The sequence below is a fragment of the Athene cunicularia genome, assembly GCF_003259725.1.
Source record: "Athene cunicularia isolate RWA chromosome 6 unlocalized genomic scaffold, athCun1 chr6_part2, whole genome shotgun sequence".
In the NCBI taxonomy this organism is placed as follows: domain Eukaryota; kingdom Metazoa; phylum Chordata; class Aves; order Strigiformes; family Strigidae; genus Athene; species Athene cunicularia.
The window spans coordinates 6,442,014-6,462,191 of record NW_020799106.1 but is presented as its reverse complement, the minus strand read 5'-3'; the positions used below and the strand labels follow the sequence as shown (position 1 = coordinate 6,462,191).

At 40.1% G+C, this 20,178-nt stretch overlaps 1 protein-coding gene across 6 annotated transcripts in view; it reads right to left on the bottom strand.

The window, feature by feature from the left end:
* TET1 (tet methylcytosine dioxygenase 1) overlaps positions 1 to 20,178 on the bottom strand; it is a 65,659-nt gene that overhangs the window by 7,102 nt on the left and 38,379 nt on the right. For 3 of the 6 annotated variants that reach the window (XM_026851777.1, XM_026851779.1, XM_026851780.1), the window contains 6 exons: positions 18,072 to 18,280; positions 16,972 to 17,122; positions 13,382 to 13,471; positions 12,768 to 12,905; positions 6,290 to 6,310; positions 4,351 to 4,690 (listed from right to left, as the gene is read on the bottom strand). In XM_026851777.1, the coding sequence (XP_026707578.1) occupies positions 4,351 to 4,690; positions 6,290 to 6,310; positions 12,768 to 12,905; positions 13,382 to 13,471; positions 16,972 to 17,122; positions 18,072 to 18,280 (949 nt within the window). Of the gene's footprint in view, positions 1 to 4,350; positions 4,691 to 5,782; positions 5,916 to 6,289; positions 6,311 to 12,767; positions 12,906 to 13,381; positions 13,472 to 16,971; positions 17,123 to 18,071; positions 18,281 to 20,178 lie in introns of those variants that run through there. The other 3 variants (XM_026851783.1, XM_026851778.1, XM_026851782.1) reach the window with 2 other exon arrangements.

Genomic DNA, 20,178 nt, shown 5'->3' with positions numbered 1-20,178 from the left:
TTCCTGCATGAGGAAATAACTACCCAGAAATTTTCTCAAAATGGCAACATACTCCAGGTAAACCCATCCTTACAAAGCTGCACCATGTCATTTGGCTGTCTTCCATCTAATGCCACACATTCATTATTTCAGGTCTTTGTGGAGACATACTTGTTGAACTTATGTCAGCTCCCTGAGCAATCTCCAGTGCTGGCACCCTGCAGCTGTGCGTGTTTGTGGAACAGTCTCCTCAGATGACTCCTCCTTGTCGTGAGGAAGTTCAATCCGGAGCCCACTGGGGTAACGGGAAGGAATCCCATGACTGCGATGGGCTTTGCATCACGCCCTGAATTTGCTTTACACGTGTTTTGCTGGCAGACTGGCACCCCACAGAGAGCTTTCCCATATTCTCATAAAAGACCGTTTCTGTCAGTGTTTCTTCTTTGTTCCATAAATACACAGAACGTTTAATTGCTTTACCGAATATAGTAGAACTATTCTTTCTTCTATTCTGTCTTCTAATAATTTATAAATAGTGATGGATTAAAAAGCTTTCTTTCAATAGGAATGCAAAAAAGGCAAAGTAGGATAAATTATAGACTCAGTAGTTAGAATGAAAATACTGAAGCTGTGGAGGGACATAAGGAAACTGCACCAACAATTTTAAAACCTTTTCTATGCAAACTCAAACATTTAATTAAGAACACACCCTCCAGACCAAAGCCTTCCTCCAAAAGATCTGAAACACAGCATTTGAGAACTGCTCTTCCCATCATCTCTGAGGAGACACCTACATTCACTGAAAGTAAGTTTTAACAACCACAGCACTCTCCAAATGGCCGTGGCTCCAGCCAACTCCCCACCTCTTGCCAGAAGCTCCTTGCTCTGCAGGGCAAAGTAGCAGAGATTAAGAGAAGTTAAGTCAAATATAGAGGGAAATTAGTAATGGTTCAGATAAGGTGGCACTGCTCCCCAGGAACAGCTCCTGTTCAAAGCGGGTCTGGTGCACCTCCACAGGGAACTCTTGCCTGAAGTGGCCACTGCTCTGCTATGGCCAGCTGAGAAACTGTCTCCAAGCTGGTGGCTGTTCTATCCAGTACGGGCCAAGAAGAATTGTTAGTGTTTATGGAGACAGAAATAACCTTTCTGTCTGTAAAGTCCGTTTGTCCAGAATAACATGGTTAGATGACAGGGCTATGCAAGGAAGGATGTAAGGCCTCTATCTTTAATATGTATTTTGTATTTAGGATTTCAAAGGCTCTCAGCATTAGCACAAATGTAAAAATTAACAGTTGTGCTGCTTGCTGTTGGCACGAGGTACGTGCCAAGTGCACCCTGTTTAATACACAGCGTTTCTACAAAGGACTTGGCACAGTTGAGATTCAAACCAAGTCTTCACATATGCATGCTCTACCAAGCTGACTTGATCTCTCTTCAGCACTCAGAAGGTTCTCCTCACCACCGTCTGCTGCCACGTAGAGACAGTAAATAGGACAAGAGGGGCCTCTCTAGTTTCCAGCTCTACATGTGGTGAAGCTGTGCAGGTTAGAGGAGTCTCTCAAGGCTTCCGGCTGGGGGAATACCACAGTGGCTCTGAAACGACAGTCAGGTCTCTCTCAAAAGAGCATACTGCACAGCTGGCCTGGGACTCCTTCATGATCCTCCCAGGCTACTCCAAGGAGCAATAGCCTCTCATGGCCGAAAATATGACTGACAGCATTTACCACAGTTACCTAACTGCACGTTCTCTGTATTTTTGATATTTAAAAAGCCAAGTGAATATTCTAAACTCTTGCCCTCATTAGTAAATCAAGTACCATACAGCACATACACCATTCATCGATACCTTTTCCCTTACAGTTCAAGTGTAGCTGTGTTCTTTTGTGCCTGCATTATGAGAAAATTTAATAGCAGTATCTGACTTGCCTAATGTACCTTTAGCAGTACTTCATTCACTGCTTACCTAAAACTAAAGTCAATGTTATTTTCTTCCCCTAGTAAGTCTTTCTATTTTTATTTCAATCCTTTGTCTTTTATATTTAAATGGTGTGACCAGAATTGAATGCCACTATTAATATGAAGGGATCCTGATTTAAATAATTGTTTCTTCCAATTTACTGTCAGGAGTGACTACTGGATAGTCAAGTTTCAAATCCTCTTTCTCAGAGGCCCTTTCAATTTGTTTTCCTATAAAGCCTAACAATCTCAGCTGGACTGAAATTTTCCATTCCTCAGGACTAAAATGATACCTGTCACGGGCAGAATGAAAAGAACCAATCAGTGACTGATTCCCTATAACCACAGAAGACCTGTATGTACAACACTGTGGTACTCTAAATCCACAATGTACAGACCTTTGCATTTTGCTGTGGTGTGCCGAGGTCTTTAGAGTGACACCCAGGCATCCTCCTATACGACTAGAGTAAACGCATCAACGATGGGCGTAAACGCTTGAGGTTCTTTATCTCACGCAGAGCACACGTGCCTTCTGCAAACCCGAACTTCCTCTGCCACTGCCGCCCAGTTAGCGAAGCCTCTTGGAAATCGTTCCCACAGCCAAGCGCCGCAATATGTGCATTGGCAGACTGGGGGACTACAGGCGTTGACATCTATTCTGAGGGATTCTGCTGTCAAAACTTCCATGACAGAACCTGCTCTTATATGACAGAAACTAAGTATTTCTATTCATATTCTTATTTTTCCATCTCTGAACAACTTTTTCACTCATAAAAGTATTTCTTCCTCACTCTGTGACTTATTTTTCTCAGCAACCCTTTAAAATTACTTTGCCAAAATACTTCAAGTCCAAGTAAGTTATGTAAGTTGGCTTGTTTACACAGTTTCTTCATTGTTTTTGCATGTTCAAGGAATAAATTTCTGTGTTCCCAAAGCATATGGCAAAACTCTGGATGCTGCACCATTTCTTAAAGGCATGGCTTTCCGATACCGACACTGCGCCTGTTTGTAACTGCAGTGTCACGTACAGGTAGGCAGTTCAAAACTCTACTGCAGTGTTTCAAACCAACGTTCCAGTGAGATCAGACAATTTCAGAACTCCTTCCCAAACCAGAGTCCTCTAACGCTTCCAGGACTTCCAGTCCACCCCGAGCACGATGGAAGTTATTAATCATTGCTTCAGAGTTATTGTTGGACGTTGTCCTCAGCCTGAGGAGTCCTTTTATATTTGTTTCAAAGCCTGGACTGTGTCTCCCAAACTTGCATGTAGATTAATGGAATGTCTGTCTAATTTCCTAGGGGTGGCAGTAATACTACTTCTCTTGTTCTCATTCTGTCTTGCTATATGCAAAGTTTACTGGTTGCCCTGACTCCTCCACTGACACCAAGCAGGATGCTCAGTGCAAATTATGAAAAGGTGTTGAGTGGATTTAAAAAAAAAATAAAAAATGTTATCCCCCAAAATGCAGACATTCTTCTAAATAATTTAACTATTATTTTGCCCCCTTAAATCTACTACATATATCTGGATGTCTCTCATGACATAAAATTCAAAATTATAGCAGGTTGGCTAACTTTCCTCTCTTCTTCCTAACAAGCAGACAGGCTATGCTTTAATCCCTTTTACCTTTTTTTCCCCTTCAGTCACAAGTCCATGGCTTCCTCTACCTCTTCCTCCTTTTCTACTTCTTGTTAGTGCAGAGCCCCACAGAATAGTTTTATCCTCTGAAGTACCAGTACAAAATCCGACCCCAGGAACAACAACATCAATCAAAAGCGCCTCCACACAGCTCCACCAAGTCTGTGTTGCACAAACATATTGTAGCAGAAGAGACTTGCCACAGTAATCCCCTTGCACCCCTCACCTAGCTGCTGACAGAGTCCACCTCTTGCTAATAATATTCCAAGGAACAATTTGAGAAGCACTGTCTTATTTGATAAAACCTGGGTTGTTGGTTTTGGTTTTTTTTTTTTTTCAAATCTCTTACTTTGCAGCAGTTTCGATGCCATCAATAGGAAATTAACATCAACCTGGATTCTGAGAAAGCAATTGTCTTTCATAGGAAGTGGATAACACTTTCAAATAACAAATTCCTGCTGGTTATTTAGATAAACATTCCTACAACAGTATTTCAAGATGATCCTACTACCATTATTTCTTAGAATAAGGGAATTTGGAAATATTTCACTGGTGCTCATACGCCACCACAAACTTCTTTTTGGGCAACCATCTGGGTTTTTTTCTTGTGCCAAGAGAGAATATTGGCCACAATGACTTGCTCATTAGCCCCTAAAAAGCAGAATATACAAGTGCTTTATAAAACTAAGTATTAAGGATCTTTTCCTTCCCCTCAGACAGGTAAGAGGCAACACAGTATCAGAAGAGACTGGCAGAATTTAATAAGCATCACTCACCTAAACAATGCAAAGTGTTGCCAAGATTTTCTGGGGCTTCAGTTTTCAGCTTTACTGGTGTTGAATATTTTTTATCTATTAATGGCTGCTTTTCAGTTGGGGTCCTCCTTGTGTCTGGTTTCTTTTTCTTTGTAGCTCTGAGAGGCTCGGCTAACATTCGTACTTCTCTGGGAAAAGCTGTGAGCACCTGTATGGCTCCAGCTTTTATCTTAGCTTCCAGTCCCTCTTCGGTGCCAAATTCATCTGTTTGTGAAATTTTGTAAAGAGGTAACACATGGAGCTGCTCATCACTTGGAATCACCCCCACTCTCCGGTTATCTTCCTTCGTTAAGGTACAGACCTGGCAAGAACAGAAACATTTACAAATACAGCCACATACAGAAAGTACAAAAGTCACTGAAATATTTAAGCAGCCATCCTAGACTTCATTGTTTTGTCATATTTTATGGCCTCAATGCTATGGGTCTTTCAAATGCAAACATCTGACAAAAAGGCGGTTTGATTTATGATGCTGCAGAAAAAATTATTGATACCTGAAGAATAAGATCAAGGCACATGTCTTGGACAGGAAAATTGAACCTTTGGTTCAACTTACACTGTCCACAAATATATGCCAACCTTGGTAAATAATATGAGCTGTAAATTCCTGAGCATTCGGATTTTGTTTGTTTGTTTTTTATTTATTTTGTGTTCACATTGATTTTTAAGGACTAAAAAATATGAAAAAGAGAAAATATTATTTTTGGATTGAACTAGAACGTTCTATGACATGGACCTGTTTTGGGTTTTGTTTTGGCTGGCAAATGGAAAAAAAAAACCAAACAGGTACTCATACTGCTCTATATTTTTAGCAAATCTCAGCTCTAACTCTCTCCCTCTCTCTCTCTTTATACACACTTTCATAGATTAACACCTTTCCCCAGCTCTGACTGCCTGCCGTAACGAAGTCACAAGACCCAGCAAATGATTGGTTTCTCTTAGACCACTGACCTACTTTCTCTTATTAAATTATGTGTTGTGAGATACTGGAGCTGAAAGGAGATCTACTTTGATAAGGGCATATCAAAAATGTGAATAAATACTCAAACTTATTGCAACAGTTTTCTTAGAATTTTTCTGAATCGCTGCTGAACGTCTGCAGTACTTAAAATTTTCAGCACTTGTAGAGTTCTGGCCATTATAAATACTTAAAAGCCGGGGTAAAACCAGCAGTATGCTTCCCGGTTTCATTCTGTGCTTCCCAAGGGACGGCAACAGCTTTACATGTAGGAGCACGTGTGCAAATAGTCACGCCATTTATAGTTTTATTGATTCCATTCCTAAGAGACTATTGTTTTTCACAACAATCTACTACATGGCTAGAAACCCATGCATTAATATCATGGCTTAGTTAAGGCTCTGTTTCACAGGGAGTTACTAACTACACACGTACAGGAATTTGAGTGCCATCCAAGGATGAGATGATACTCCCTAAATGGAAACGTTACCATTCCATCATTGTGTAGGCTGTATGTGATGCCTATCATAAACAGTTTATCCAATTTCTCAGAATCTTGTCCCCATGCCTAACATTCCAGGGGAGAAGAAGAATATTGTTATTGGGGGGGGATGGGGACACACAAACATTTTTTTTCTTTATAGCAGAACTTTCACATAAAGGCATCACACAATTATTTCCAGAATAATAAAACGACAATCACAAACTAAAAATCCTAAATCAATCAGGTGGTGGTTAGGGCTTTATAGATAGCTATATGCAAAGCTGGACAGTTGCAGAGCAGCAAAAGGAGAACATTTGAGGGGTAGAGACAAAGGAGAAGAGCTTTCCAGGTGGCATTTTGAAAGGGTAGAAAGAAGGGCTCTTAAGAAGGCAAAGTGAAGGGGCAATTAGAAGCTGATGAGCAACGTTTACTGATGTGCTTGCTCCATGCGTACTTACCTCTACTGGGCAGCCTTTGGACTACGAGGAAGATTTAGAAAAAACAACAAGTTGTTCCATGAGCAGCGAATGACGCCTGGTTCCCTACGGACTTCTCCGTCCCCGCGCTCCCACACGCCCAACCCCAGCGCCATTCCCCCTGCTCCCTTCCCTGTCCCGTGCAGGCAGGGCCCGGCGGATTCACCCACCGCCTCCTGGATCCGTCCCTCCCACTCAACAGTGAAATTTCACAGCTTGGAACAAGGTTAAAATCTCTAAGATAATTCCGTTTCTGGAAAGTTTGGTGAAATCTGGTTAAAACTTGCCAGCAGTTTCCAAGTTACTCAGGAAGGGTGAAAGAGGGTGGGATGTAGAGAGAGAACAATTAAATATGTCTTGTTCTTAGAAAGCCCAGCACTTCTTCCCCTTCTAAATTAAAGGCAAAAGCAGTAATAAAATAAGCACGGATGGGTCCAGCTCCCACTTGTTCTCATCAGAAGCTGTGCGATTCTCACTCTTTTTTTCAAATATTCTGCCCAACCTGTACGTGTCTGGACCCATGCACTAGTCTGAAAAGTGTCCAAATATTGAAGATTCAATCCACAATCTTGCTTATTTTGAAAACAGACCCTCATCCAAATTACAGTTCTAAATTTTCATGCATTTCCCCAGACACTTTCATGGAAAACTGATCTTGTACATTTATTAAACTTATTCTTTTCCATAAGAAGATTTACTCAAAAATCTTTAATAATCATCTTTCATCTGACTTACAATTAGGCAAAGGTAGATTAGCTCTAGATTTTCACAAGGCTTGCCCAAGTGGATGACATACAAGCAGATAAAAAAATCATTGCTCATACTGGTTGAAAGAAAACTTATTTTAAGAAAAAATTAGTATTTGTCACTATCACAAAGCCAACACCCTTTTTAGAACAAGAAAGCCAATGAACTGTTTTGAAGAACTAAAGAAGATGAGAGCTGGCAGAATTATGGTGAAAGTATAATCAACTCCAACACACACAATATATTAAATATGGAGTTAAAATATATAAAATGAAGAAATGTATATTAAAAATTATGTTATAAACCTGAAGACTCATACACCTACAGCCTAAATACCATGGCAACAAATTTAAAACATGTAAAATTTCAAGGTCAGCGTCCCCCATAATATATTTTAACATAAAAGGAAGGTCACAGTGGCAAGTGGGTAACTGAAAAGTTGTTATGGGGAAACAAGCTATAAATTACGGCCCTAGAGATAAGCCAGCAATTTACAGCTGAAGTAATCCTTCAAATGAGAAACACCTGTTTCAAAAGCCACTCTAATATTCAAATCTGTGCAAAATATTCCATTAAGAAACTTAAAGAGCAGCCATTGCTGAGAAGTTAAAAGCAGTATTTTCCATTGGTACTGATCCTGTGCTGCAAACTGACCAAAATTAAACCCAAACATGAGAAAATCATGGACTCTGTTAAAGCTTATTTACAGAGTGAAACTCATATCCTGCTACTCTAAATACTTTTTCCAGAACATGCAGCTAAATCATCCAGGATGCTCAAAAGCCAAAGAAAATGTTGGCCAAATGGTTTGTTTAGGTTTCTTGTGTGCTTGGTGATCAAAACCAACACCTATTCTGGGTTTAGTGATGCCATGGTAAAACCTGCATATTTGTAAAACTTTATTTCTTTTAAACTAAAAATGCACCCATGAACTCAATGAAATTCCCTTCACAGATCTCCAGAGAAACATCTGTAGCCACACAGCTACAGCGCATTATTCTGGGACTCTCTGATCTGCCTCTGTCCTCTTGAACTTCACACGTAGCAGTGATGGAGCCTTTTCCACTATGTCGTATGAACAGATGTTTTAAATTCATGTTTCGGCAAAGCACTCAAACAGCCCTTCTAAACATGAAAGATGGAATCAAGTTTCTGTGCTCATGTCCCCCTTTGCAGACGGAAGGCAGAGAAGGTGCCACTTGGGACTCGGAGGTGCTGCTGCATCGTAGCTTACCAGTACAAAGACAAACAACGATGCTTTTCCTTTTCAGCTGGGACAAACCGTGTGGTTTACTGGCCTGTTGCAGCCTGAACAAGTGTGCCCGAGAGCCAGAGACAGGAGGCCCAAGCGTATTTGCCTTTTGCCCACCCTCCACAGCGGGAGGACACCAGGTCTGGAACACAGGGACAGCACACTGCCCGCTCGGGGAGCTCACAGATTAGCAGAGTGAACTTCTAATGTTTCTCCATTTTCACGATATGAAGAACAGTAACAAAAATCCCTCCCTTACAGCCCTGGGGGGTTTAGCTTCTATTTGCTATAATCCGAACCAATTTAAGCATCTGTGTAGCTCACTAAGTGATCTGTGGGCATGGTCAGAATGTAATTTAACCAAAGACTTTCTGTCATTTACTGCAAAGGCCTGGACCTATATCCCATGACTTGATGAACGATAACTACAGAAATACAGTGAAGAGCAGAGGATTTTTTTTTTTAATAAATCAGGAACAGTTTGTTGATGGATGGCTGATTGACACTACTTAGTTCTGCTACCAGTAATGAATTTTATATTGCAGCTGCCCTTGAAGCATCTTCCTCCCCTTGTTCCACAGTGCCTGCTACAGACTGTGTGGCACCAATGATTACACATAATTGCAGGCAGTCTCTCTCCTTCCTCAACTCCAGCAAAAAGGGCAAGGATGAGAACCACCCATATATGTGCTACAGAATCAGCAAAGTCTTCATTAACCATTTTGTTCCGGTCACTGTGAGATGCTCTATGTCAGTGGTTGGAATGGATTCACACAGATGTAAAGAAGGTAATCCTCTGCAGCTAATCCAATAAAGAAAGAAAAATACTTACATTTCACAGACCCCATTAATAACTATAAAGCTTTTATCTGTGTGTGGCTCATTTACGGTCTAGCTTCATATCTACAAGGAACACTGCACCCTAACAATGCAGCTGTAACGTCCATCAGCGGCCCTTCAGAGAACGTTAAAAGATGACAAGAGTCTGAGTAAAAATGGATGGTACATTTATTGATTTAAAGGTTCTTAAAAACCTCAATTTGTAGGCAGAAATTACTCTTGCTTCTTTCAGATAAACATGTTACTTTACACATCTGTAGAACTGCCAAGTGTTTTCATTCTACTACAGAGAAAACAGGGAATATTCATTTTTATTTGTAGCTTTTCTACCAAAAAGCACCTCTGCTAAATTCAGGGCTTGATTCTGCTATCCAGGAAAGATAATCAGCAAATCAAATTTCCCACGGTAATCCTCAATTTACGTAAGGTAAGGTGTACTATTCTGTCTTGTATCTACAGAAGACATTTCCAAGACCTTTTTCCCTCCCACGGCTAACAAAAATGACAGCCTCATTTATTTTCAGAGTTACATATAAATAATGCAGCTGATCATCAAAACAGGTATACCCAGAAAAATACAAGAATGCTTTTCTGAAATTGTGGCAGAGTCAGAGCAGGGAAATTGTTCTTGGCAGCTCATTAGAGAATATATTATGTATGTGGTAAACTCCATGCTTATTGTGAAACTCATTTAAGTATTTAAGTGCTTTGCTGAACTCATGTCCGTGTCTGGTTTAAATAATTCAAATAGATTTCTAGTTTTCCTTTACTTTTGGTGCACTGTGCACCATTCCATTCATATTTGTGATAAAAGTGATTCAGCAACAACTGAAGGGAGAAAATAAAAAGGTGTCACTTATGCCGTAAGTAGTGGAGATAGATAAGGGCTGGCAGCATTATGAGGTATTTATTCTAACCTTTTTAGTCTAGAGAAACTTTAGATTTTACAAATGAAGATTCTGTTTGGGAATAAGGAGGAAGGAAAGGAATTTTAACAACACTAACAAGGTCCAAGATGACAAGTACAGTTTGTACTGACTTTAAACTGTCAGGTGTGACTACCATTTGAAGAAATCAAACAAAATACAAGAGAAAAATAGTAGTTATGGATGTTTGAGGTTTTTAAGGCAGTGCAAATTGTTCTCATTCTGTTTATTACAACATTATCAGAAAACAATTATTTATATGAAAGCTGTCACCTCAGTCTGATGTATTACTTGCAGGTATTATGTTTTACAGACAAAATATGTCAGTTATGTAAATGACTCCTCCATCATCACCAGTGATTTATAAGAAATCATGATATATTTCAAACTAAGTAGGAAGCTAAAGCAGCTTCAGGAACTAGATGGGAATGCAGGAGGTGACCAGACAGATGCTAGAATCACACGTAGTAACTTCTTTTTGTGTTCTTACCCCTAGTTTAACCTCAGTGTTGATCATCATCAGGCTGACCTAGACTGAAGAAAGCCCACCACGTCCTATCACCCTGTTTGCAAAACAACATCAGATTTCACTTGAGGTGTTCAATATGTACCACTAACTATACACCTGGATAGACTAATAGACAGCAAACTCTGTATGTCCTATCCACCACACGTGTCTTCTCACCGTGAAGACTGTAGAGAGATCATTGGGGAATCCGAACTCTAATTCGCTTTCCAAACACCCCAATTCAATTGCCTGTTCATACCTGCAACTATTTCCTATTTATATACAACCCTCTGTTGCAAGTATATTAAAACAAAGAGGTATCAAATCTAACTAAAGAGAATATCAGGTATGCAATAGTTATTTGTATGAGTGAGCTATCTGATGGAAATCAGATTCCAAGGCATAGTTTTCAGCAGCTATAATGATTTGATGATGTTCTGCAAGACTTACAAAATTTGGCAGAACATGATGGAAAGACAGTAAGGTCTGGCCTATACAATGACCTTCCACAGGTCATAATTTCCCATGCTGCTTAGATTTAGAATTACTTGCAAACACACCATCTACAACCCACAGAAATAAAGCATCAACACCAGTAAGGATAATCTGAAGCTGAAATAACATCAGATGATTACAGAAAAATACATTTGTAGAACTATTCTCCAAAACATTCCTCAAAAAAAGGGCTAATTTTTCCTACAGCTGCTTCTAGCCATAACTTACGACTTTTCTGTGATCCAGTATGGCACAGTGAGTAGCAGACTGTTTCCATTTCATTTTGTCTTTAAGTTAAGAGGCAATGTATCACTTAGCAAAATATTATTACTTTCAGAATCCCTAAATTAAATTTCATTAAGAAGTAGCATACCATGCAGTTTGTCATGAAAAGGAAGTCTCACTTTCAAATTTGGGATCTTTAAGAGGTTTGAATTGCTACGCTTCAGAAGCTTCGTAGTGACTGTACTTACACATGAGCTTACTCATAGCATCTTACTAATATTTTGCAAAATATCCTTTCAGCATTTTCTTATAGAATATCCACATATAAGTGGTGTTCAACACTAGACAAATATATTAAGTCTGTCCAGGACTGGCATTCCTGGTGAATTCCAGGACCTGCTTCTATACTTTAAATTAACAGCCATTTGCCCCCCACACAAGCACACAATTAATATGAAACAATTGTACCAGTCCTTTCACTGCTGTTACATACAAATGTGAAATGCTAAGTATATGTGTAAATGCAACATTTTATTGAATCACAGCAATATAATAATTCAATTTTCCAAATTTAAAAAAAAAAGACCATTTCTAGAATAGGCAGAGATTTTAGATAGATTTTTTTTTTCCCCCCAGATATTCATCCTTTGATAGAGAAATTATTCTCAAGTGTTAACCTCCACTGATGTACAAGAAGTCATCTTAGCTATTTAGAGCACTGCAATGCTCTAGCTACAAAAACCCCACAGATTGCCAGTCTTATCTTTTCTCTTTTAACCTTGTCTTTCTTCAAGACTGTGGTCTCAGTTTCTGAAAGATCACTTAACTGAGTAACTCCCAACTAATTTTCTCACTCACAATCCAACCAGGTGTTTGGTAAATCCACCACACCAAAACCCCCACATCTGTGGGTTTTCCTGTCACATGGAGATTTAAAGATCATAATAGTCACCTGACTTCACCACGACATCACACTCTACTTTCTGACTAGTAACTATGCTAATATGAAGCTTGGTTAAGTGCACAGTGCAAAAAAAAAAAAGTGAATTTGCTGAGAATCAAGCCCAAAGGAGGTAAATTAATAATGAATCAGTTTGGTTTAGCTCTTCCTCCACAGAGGTCTGTACAGCTCCTTGCTCAGATAATGATTTGCCTTTGAACATCAAACCTCTACCGTGAATAGCTCATCTGGCCTACGGCCAACTCTCTCCAAAGGGGCCGGGTGTCTTAAAAGAATTAAGGTATTTTCTAGGAAAGATCCCTCCCATACCTTATTCGCATGTCCTCTGTAGACCAGTAATAAATATATGCAAATAACATGCGAATGTATAAATAGCAACGTGCAATTTATTTCATGATACCTTGAAAACCTTCATGCAAATGTACCCAACTAAATGAAGCAGCATTTTAAAACACACAGCAATCAGGACAGTAAAGAGCAGAAATGAGAAAATCCTGTGTACGTACCACAGTGCTTCCATTGTGCATGTTATGTGTGTCCTTGTGGGCATGGGCACAGAAATCTATGCAAGCTGTCACACCAGAGAAAGGCCTCCCGTCCTTGGATCCGAGCCGACAGTCTGGGCCCATGTGTTCATTTTCCACCTAAAAGTAAAATAAACTACAGGTACTTGGGACTGAAAGTGAGTGACTTGGAACCCCGTGAGCCACAACTGCACTTGTGACTGAGGAGCTGCAGCCAGTAAGAACGATCGGGAAGCAGGAAAACACATATTTTCCTATGAAACATGCAACACTCAGGATGGGATATCAGTGAGATAACCAGCTTGGTCAGAGTCAAAACATCTTTAAATACTAAAACCATCTTTCTTACAGTATTATCTGTAAGCCTTTTACATGTGCACAGCTCAGGGCATAACGTAACCACCAGCTGAATAAAAAAGGTGCAGTATTTTAAAACTATCCAAATGAACCAACCACTGTAAGTAAGCAAAGGGATTCACCACATCGCCGAGGTCTGTGGCTTCTGCCCATGCACATACTTTGGGGTTTTGTCTTGTTTTCAAACTGTGCTGCCTGTTCAGAGCTACAGCTACACTAGTTGGATGTCACAGACCTACCTGGTTCTGGAAAGCTTCAGGAGCAAGCTTTTTATAAACCGGAGCCACATCAGTAGCTAAAGTTTGCAAATTATTTTCAAGAAGTTCCTCCTGCAGAGAAAGACAACATTCAGAGCGCTGCGATTTGCTTTAAAAGAAACTAATCCCATTTAGAGATGCCTGACAACTTGGTGAAGTTATGGAAGCCCACCTCTATGTTATATTTTATTAATCTGACTTAGGTTTTGCTGCCTTTTGCCCCCAATCATAAATAGTCTATTTCTGCATGACTAAAATACCAAAATTGTTAAATATACCAAGTCAACCAAGTAACAATAGAGGATATCTGCTAGGGCAAAGAAACCCAGAACACAAGGAACTAATTTCTGCATCATTTCCCCCTTCTGATACATAGTTGAGGAATGAGCTGTGTTCCACACAAGCTAGAGAAGTACACCTGGAAGAGACAAATTATCCCACATGCTGAGTGGAGATGAAGACCCAAGTCTTTTAGTGTTTTACTTATGGGCCTTAATTTATGTTGATGCAGCCCTGCTAAAAGAATCCTAGGTTTCTGTCTTCTATTTCTTTGAATTATATGAGTAACTCCCAATAGCATGTAATGTTAATTTCAACTCTCAGGGAAAGAGGTACATTTCTACCTTATTAAGAACATTTAGTAACTCCTTTGTTCTTTGGAGGTGCAAAACTCAAGACTAGATTAGGAAGTAATATTCCTTTCCTTGGTGTAAGCCATATAAACATGGAAGAAGCTAGGTGGGCTTTTATGGCAGTGTAACATTTAAGCTCTTACGTAGAGAAACAATTCCTAAATTCTTTTCCTCAATTTTTGGTTTTTCAGGAAAATCACCACCCAACTGGGAAAGAAAAGGGTGGTGACATACTCCCTACTTTGTTTTCCTCCAAGGGCCAGGCTTTGAGAGACAACCGCAGCTTCAGTTTTGCATGCTGTATAGTGGCAAAAAATAACAGCTTATTTTATTTTGTTTAAAAAAAAAAACCCACAAACCACTTATCACCACAGATTGTAAACATCAATGTATATAAACACGTAAGGATACTTTCACATTTCTCAGTGTGATGTTACATTACAAAATGCTACCATATTTTTAACTCATACTACAGCCAGTTTATTAACTGTTGATCACTACAGGTTTTTCTGAACTGCGTTGAAGGTTAACACATCCTTAATTATCTATCCTATGTACTATTCTTACCTAGGTATATTACACCCTTAACCTCATCTCACTCCATCCAGTGCCTCAAATGATCCAAATCTTTCTGGACTTCGAACTATCATCTTCTTAATTTGCTATACCTCCTAGCTTTATGTCATCTGCAAAATCATCAATATCCAATATTTAGCTAAAAGAAGTATCTGCTAGAAAAATTAATGACAAAACCAAATGAAGAGAAAAATTATTTACCGGTCATTTCACTTGTTTGAGATGCACTGACAACCTGGGTGCAGACTGCAACTGCCCAAGCACCACTGTCACCTACAGCTGGAGGCTCTGCACAGTGGCTTCCCTTGCAGGCACACGAGGTACCTGTGTGCTGTGTCACCCTCATCCCCTCTCCGCTGCAAAACCCAGGGAGGCTTTAAAACAGCTTCCACAGAAAAAGGGAAATAAAGGAATGTGCTTTTAGATCACACATCTAGAGAATGTCCTGGTTAAGTAATCTTCTCTTTTATGCAACTGCTTTTACCCTGCGGTAGGAGGCATTCTCTTCAAAAACCTGCAGGTTTCCTGTCCAGTGAACAGGCAACGCCAGGCCGCTCTCGTGAGTGGGGCATCATTTCTAGAGGCTGCAGTGAATGCTGCTGTGCCTGACTGAGCGTCTGGACGGGGCTCGGGGGGGCCGTTTCGCCGGCGCGGAGGAAGCGCTGCCACCGCCAGAGCTGGCAGCCTCCCAGAGCGTGTTCTGATCCCAGACAGATCCATCTGAGCTGTCCTGCAAGAGGCCTGGCACAGCCCAGCACTTCATTAGCCAGTGCATATGGAGATTGCTGCCTTTGGCGACTCCCCAGCTGATGTTATTTAAAAGCATTGGGAACCTACAGAGCAAACACGTGCAGAGTGCTCCGTGCACAGCACTACGCAAGGGGAGAACCTGAAAACACAAGATCATGGAGAATGGAAGAGGACAAAGGAGAAGGGGAACAAGATTCCTAAAATGAAGGAATGTCCAGTAAACATTTTTCTATAAACCGGAAATTTATAAAACAAATTCCCCCTTGAGACATTTGAGACATGCAGAGCTGTTTTCAGCTCGTACTGCCGTAGTCACATACTCAGTGAGAAGGGTGGCAGCAGGGCTGTGTGTGCCCTACCCTGCTGAGGCAGAACCCCCCACTTCAAGCTCTAATAAAGTTTGTGAATACCCACAATGTGAGTGGACAGCACAACTCGGAGGAGATTGAGGGGTTTGCATTTATGCACATAAGCAGGAAAGATGCTTCATCAACTGTTTCAGGAAAAAAATTAGGGCTTGGGAGGAATATTTAGCTCCATTGAAGCAAGGGACACCTCTTTCTCCCAAGAAACAATTACTGTTTCACATTGCATGTATTACACATTAAAAAATGCAAGAATACCTCTACTACTGTCTGGACTTCAACCAGCTCGGTCTTTCCTGTAGCTGACAGCAGTGGAGTTCAGGCTGAGAAGCTGAGAAAGATTATCAGCATGGTAACCCAAATGGAGAAGTGGGTAAGTGACTGCCCTATAGCATGTGTCTCTTAAAGCATGCCAGATGTGCTAGGAAAGGCATGATGCTTTTACCCGAGAGTTCCACAGGGGAGTGAGGTTAGAGACATCTACAGTCACCCCACAAGGCAATTCTGAGTTACCCTGAGGAATGTATGTTCACCCGGCAGCAGTTATCAGTTTACAACACTTTTATTCCTTCTTCATGAAAATATTTCCAATGTAAAAAACAAATTTGTTTTTTGTGGGGTTTTTTTTAGAGGTTTGTTGCTTCACGTCACCATATTTTCTGTGCTATCTCAGTTTTATGTCATCACTAATGCTCATAAGCAGCAATTACATTCCATTGCATCATATTTCAGTGTATTCATTCCTTCAAGCGTGTTTGAAAAACATGCTGTCCACAGAAAAAACAGTTTATTCTAGGTTGCAGACAGAACACCAGGTTGTCAGCTGGTCAGACAGTGTGAAAGCAGTGCAACCCAGGGTACAATGTTTTCTATGACAAGGCAAAAGGACTGAATCTCTGAGGTGCAGGCTTGGTGCTTAGAAAAACCTTTAGCTATATTTTATACTTAACAAAGAATTAACATTTCATAAAGAGTTACACAGTGGAGCTAAATATGCATACAGAAAAACATTTAAGGATCATTTTAGGGTATTTAAATACATAGTAAACAATACTCAGTTTTTGTATGGTGGAAAAATGATAAATACTAGAGTTACAAAACATTTAATTGGGGGCCTGTGTGATAAGCTATGCAATCTACGGTGTGGGAGATGGGGTGGATATCCATACATTTAATTTCTAATTCTGAAATTCATCAGAATAAGTATTTTGAGGGAAAAACCCAATAAAATAAATAAAAGGAATCTTACTTGTTTAGGGTCATCTGTGAGAAGCCTAAATTTCCTGGGGTTTTTGCTTCTGGCAAATTTACAGCCATTGAAATACATACTCCATGAACAGCCAAATGAGAATGATGCTCCACAAGTTTCGGGATCAAGTCCTTGACATGCACAACTACGACTATGAAATAAAGACGTCAAGTCAGCTGACAACTCATTGTTAGGTCAATGCTATTTGCTATTTCTTTTATAATACATAGCATAACAACACTGGAATTTATAAAATATACAATTTAATCAGATCTTTTCTGTTAAGGAAATATTCATGTGTAGAGGATTGTCTTTTTTTCCCCCCTAAAGCCAATCTCAACTCCCCAAAGCCTCACTTCTGCGAAATACGTAACACTCAGCTATAGCTATATAAACATACCCATGCTACTTGGGTTTTGACTTCTCCAGCTGCATAAAATTTTCATCCAGGAAAATAGCACTGCTCTGAAAGTTTACCCTTAAATCCAGTATCTATTTTGTTATGTGCAACTGTACCATTAGTTCCAAACTGATATAACTTTCCAAGTGGAACAACTCTCCTCAGCCCAACTCTTTGAGAACACAAACATTAGATTCTATGTGACTGTACAGCTAGAGTCTGTTAAATGTGGGCTACACAAAAATCAGCCCAAAGACAGCACTGCTCCAGAGCCTCAGCTGCAATATATGGTCTAGACAAACTAAATTCCTCTCAGAGGCAGAGAGAGGACAATCCTACTTTGGAGTGTTCCATCTTGTTTATTTAGAAAAGTCACATAACACCTTCTTAGCAGCTCTTCAGCATGGCCCTGTGTGCAAAGGGCACACTGACTGTGTCTTCGGGCAGCACATGCAAAGCCAGGAGAGAAGTTCAGTGCCACCCCTTTCCCTGCGTGCAGTCTGTACAACTATCACTTCGAGCCTGATCTCTAGGAGAAGCCAGGAACTAAGTTTTATACTGAAATGACACCTAGTGGCTTGTAGTTTTAAATGAGCTTTTGTGTATTTATTTTAATAGTTGAACTATTGAGTTCTCAAGTTATTTATTACAGAACATTCAACAGGCAACGCAACAATAATTTACTATTGAAGTAACTTACTCTTCATTTAACGCACACCTACGGCTGGTGGGACAGCCGTATTTTCTGAGACTCTGTGTCAGTTCTTTGTACAGCGTATCAGCCAGGAGATGAGGGATCCCTTCCCAGGCCAGTATGAGAATCACGATGACGGCAGTTTGACAGTGGTGTCCTGCACGCTGACGTACCAAGCACAGCAACTTCTCCTCATCGCTACTTCTCCGTATCACCTGGAAGAATCATTTTGTTTATTCTTAGAGAAGCGTAAGAAAGACATAATGCGTTACTCTTCTCTGGGACGCATAAGGCCTGGAAGAGTAAGAAATACTGCTGCCCAGAGAGTGTCCATCAGCAAGCAGGACTGGGACAGCACCACACACTGATCTCTGGTGTAGAACACGATTTCTCACGTCTTTCTACCTGTAGAAGACCTATGGTAGAAGAAATAGCAGCACGTCTTTCTACCTGTAGAAGACCTACCTATGTAGAAGAAATAGCAGTACATTTTCACAGGAGGAGGAATATTTTAGGTGTTCTACACAAACAATAAAGAAGATGGATTAAGAGGAAAATAACCACTAGAAGGAAATAATAATCCTGAGACAACAGATCCACTGCAATTTTAAGTTACCTTGAAAGCAATGCAGAAAATGTATTGCCAAAACCCAGAACGGAGGTACATAAAAGTACATCACAAAGGCACACATATACATGGGTTAGGATGGTTACTCCAGTCACGTGTCAGTATATAAAATGTTTCCCACCCCACAAAGTAAGATTAGAAGAAAGCGATGAAAATAAACTGTGTTCTTAGTGGAGGAAGCAATGAGATTTTTCAAAATATATCCCTACATTAAAGATCTTAGCAGAGCGCTTAAATTTTTTACTAAACTGTATGAAATACAAAGCCATCTTTGTCAATCTTATCCATAAACCACAAAGACTAACACAATATGGAACACTACAATATACCACTGAATGGAGCAGTACAATATACCACTGAATTAAAAAAAAGAAAAAAGCTAGACAGTCCTACTCCCACATATTTAGGTTTTTATCACAATCTGAAACAGAGTTGCATTGTAAGACGACCAAAAAATGCATTAAAGCTAGATAATACAAGAACATGATATTTGAAAATATGTTTATTTGTCTTCAAATGTGACTTAGCCAGGATAGCCTGTACAAGGCTTCCAACAAAGGTGTCAAGACCTCATCGTTAAGTTTCAGACACAGTAGGTCTGGTCCTCTCTTGGGCACTAGAGACTAAATCCTCTTCCTCAGCTCTGTCACACATCGGGTGGGGACCAGCCAGTCTCTCCTTACTGCGTGCAGATGGTGAGCCCTGATGTTGCCAGCACCGCTGCAATACACTTGCTCAGGGCAAGCAGTCGGTCACCCTGGCTTCCCACCAACACCTCTCCATCAGCAGAGCTCCCACAGGCGTGTTATAGTCACGGACTATAAAATCAGGAAGGCAACAGTTTCACTTACTTTTTAAACACCTACAAATACCTGATCTTTCAGGCAGCTTCCCTATTGGACTGACATCAAAGCTGCTTTGTTGCCAGACATGCAGCTGCCATTCATATGTGACCCCTAGCCTGATCAGCTGTATCTAAATGATTTGAACTCATTAGAAGTGGGGACCAAAGTACACTTGCAATTAATCTGCAAATGAGGATTTCAACAGATGAACAGTTTCAGATGGAATCTGGGCAGACTTAGCAGGAAGAAGCAAGCTTAATTTGTGTCAAGAGTGAAGAAAGTATTGCCCTTCTAACATTAATCATACAGTCTTACAATCGGCCTTAAACTTAATGAGAAAACAAACAAATGCATCCAAGATAGCATTCCTCAAAAGGAGTCTTGGTTGTGGCTGACCAATCAGTACAGTATTTTTTATAAAGAAAGAAAAATAATGCAACCCATTTACATTTGAGTGAGGTTTACAGAAAATCTATTATGGCTACTATACAATACAGGTTATTCATGTTAGTGTGAGTTTTACATTCTTGAGGCAGCACAGTTCCTCAGGTCAGAAGGAGAGGAATTTAATTTTGTTACTCAGCAGGAAGGGTGATGCTGTTACTCTTTTTTTCTTTATTTGGTTTCTAAACTTTGTAAC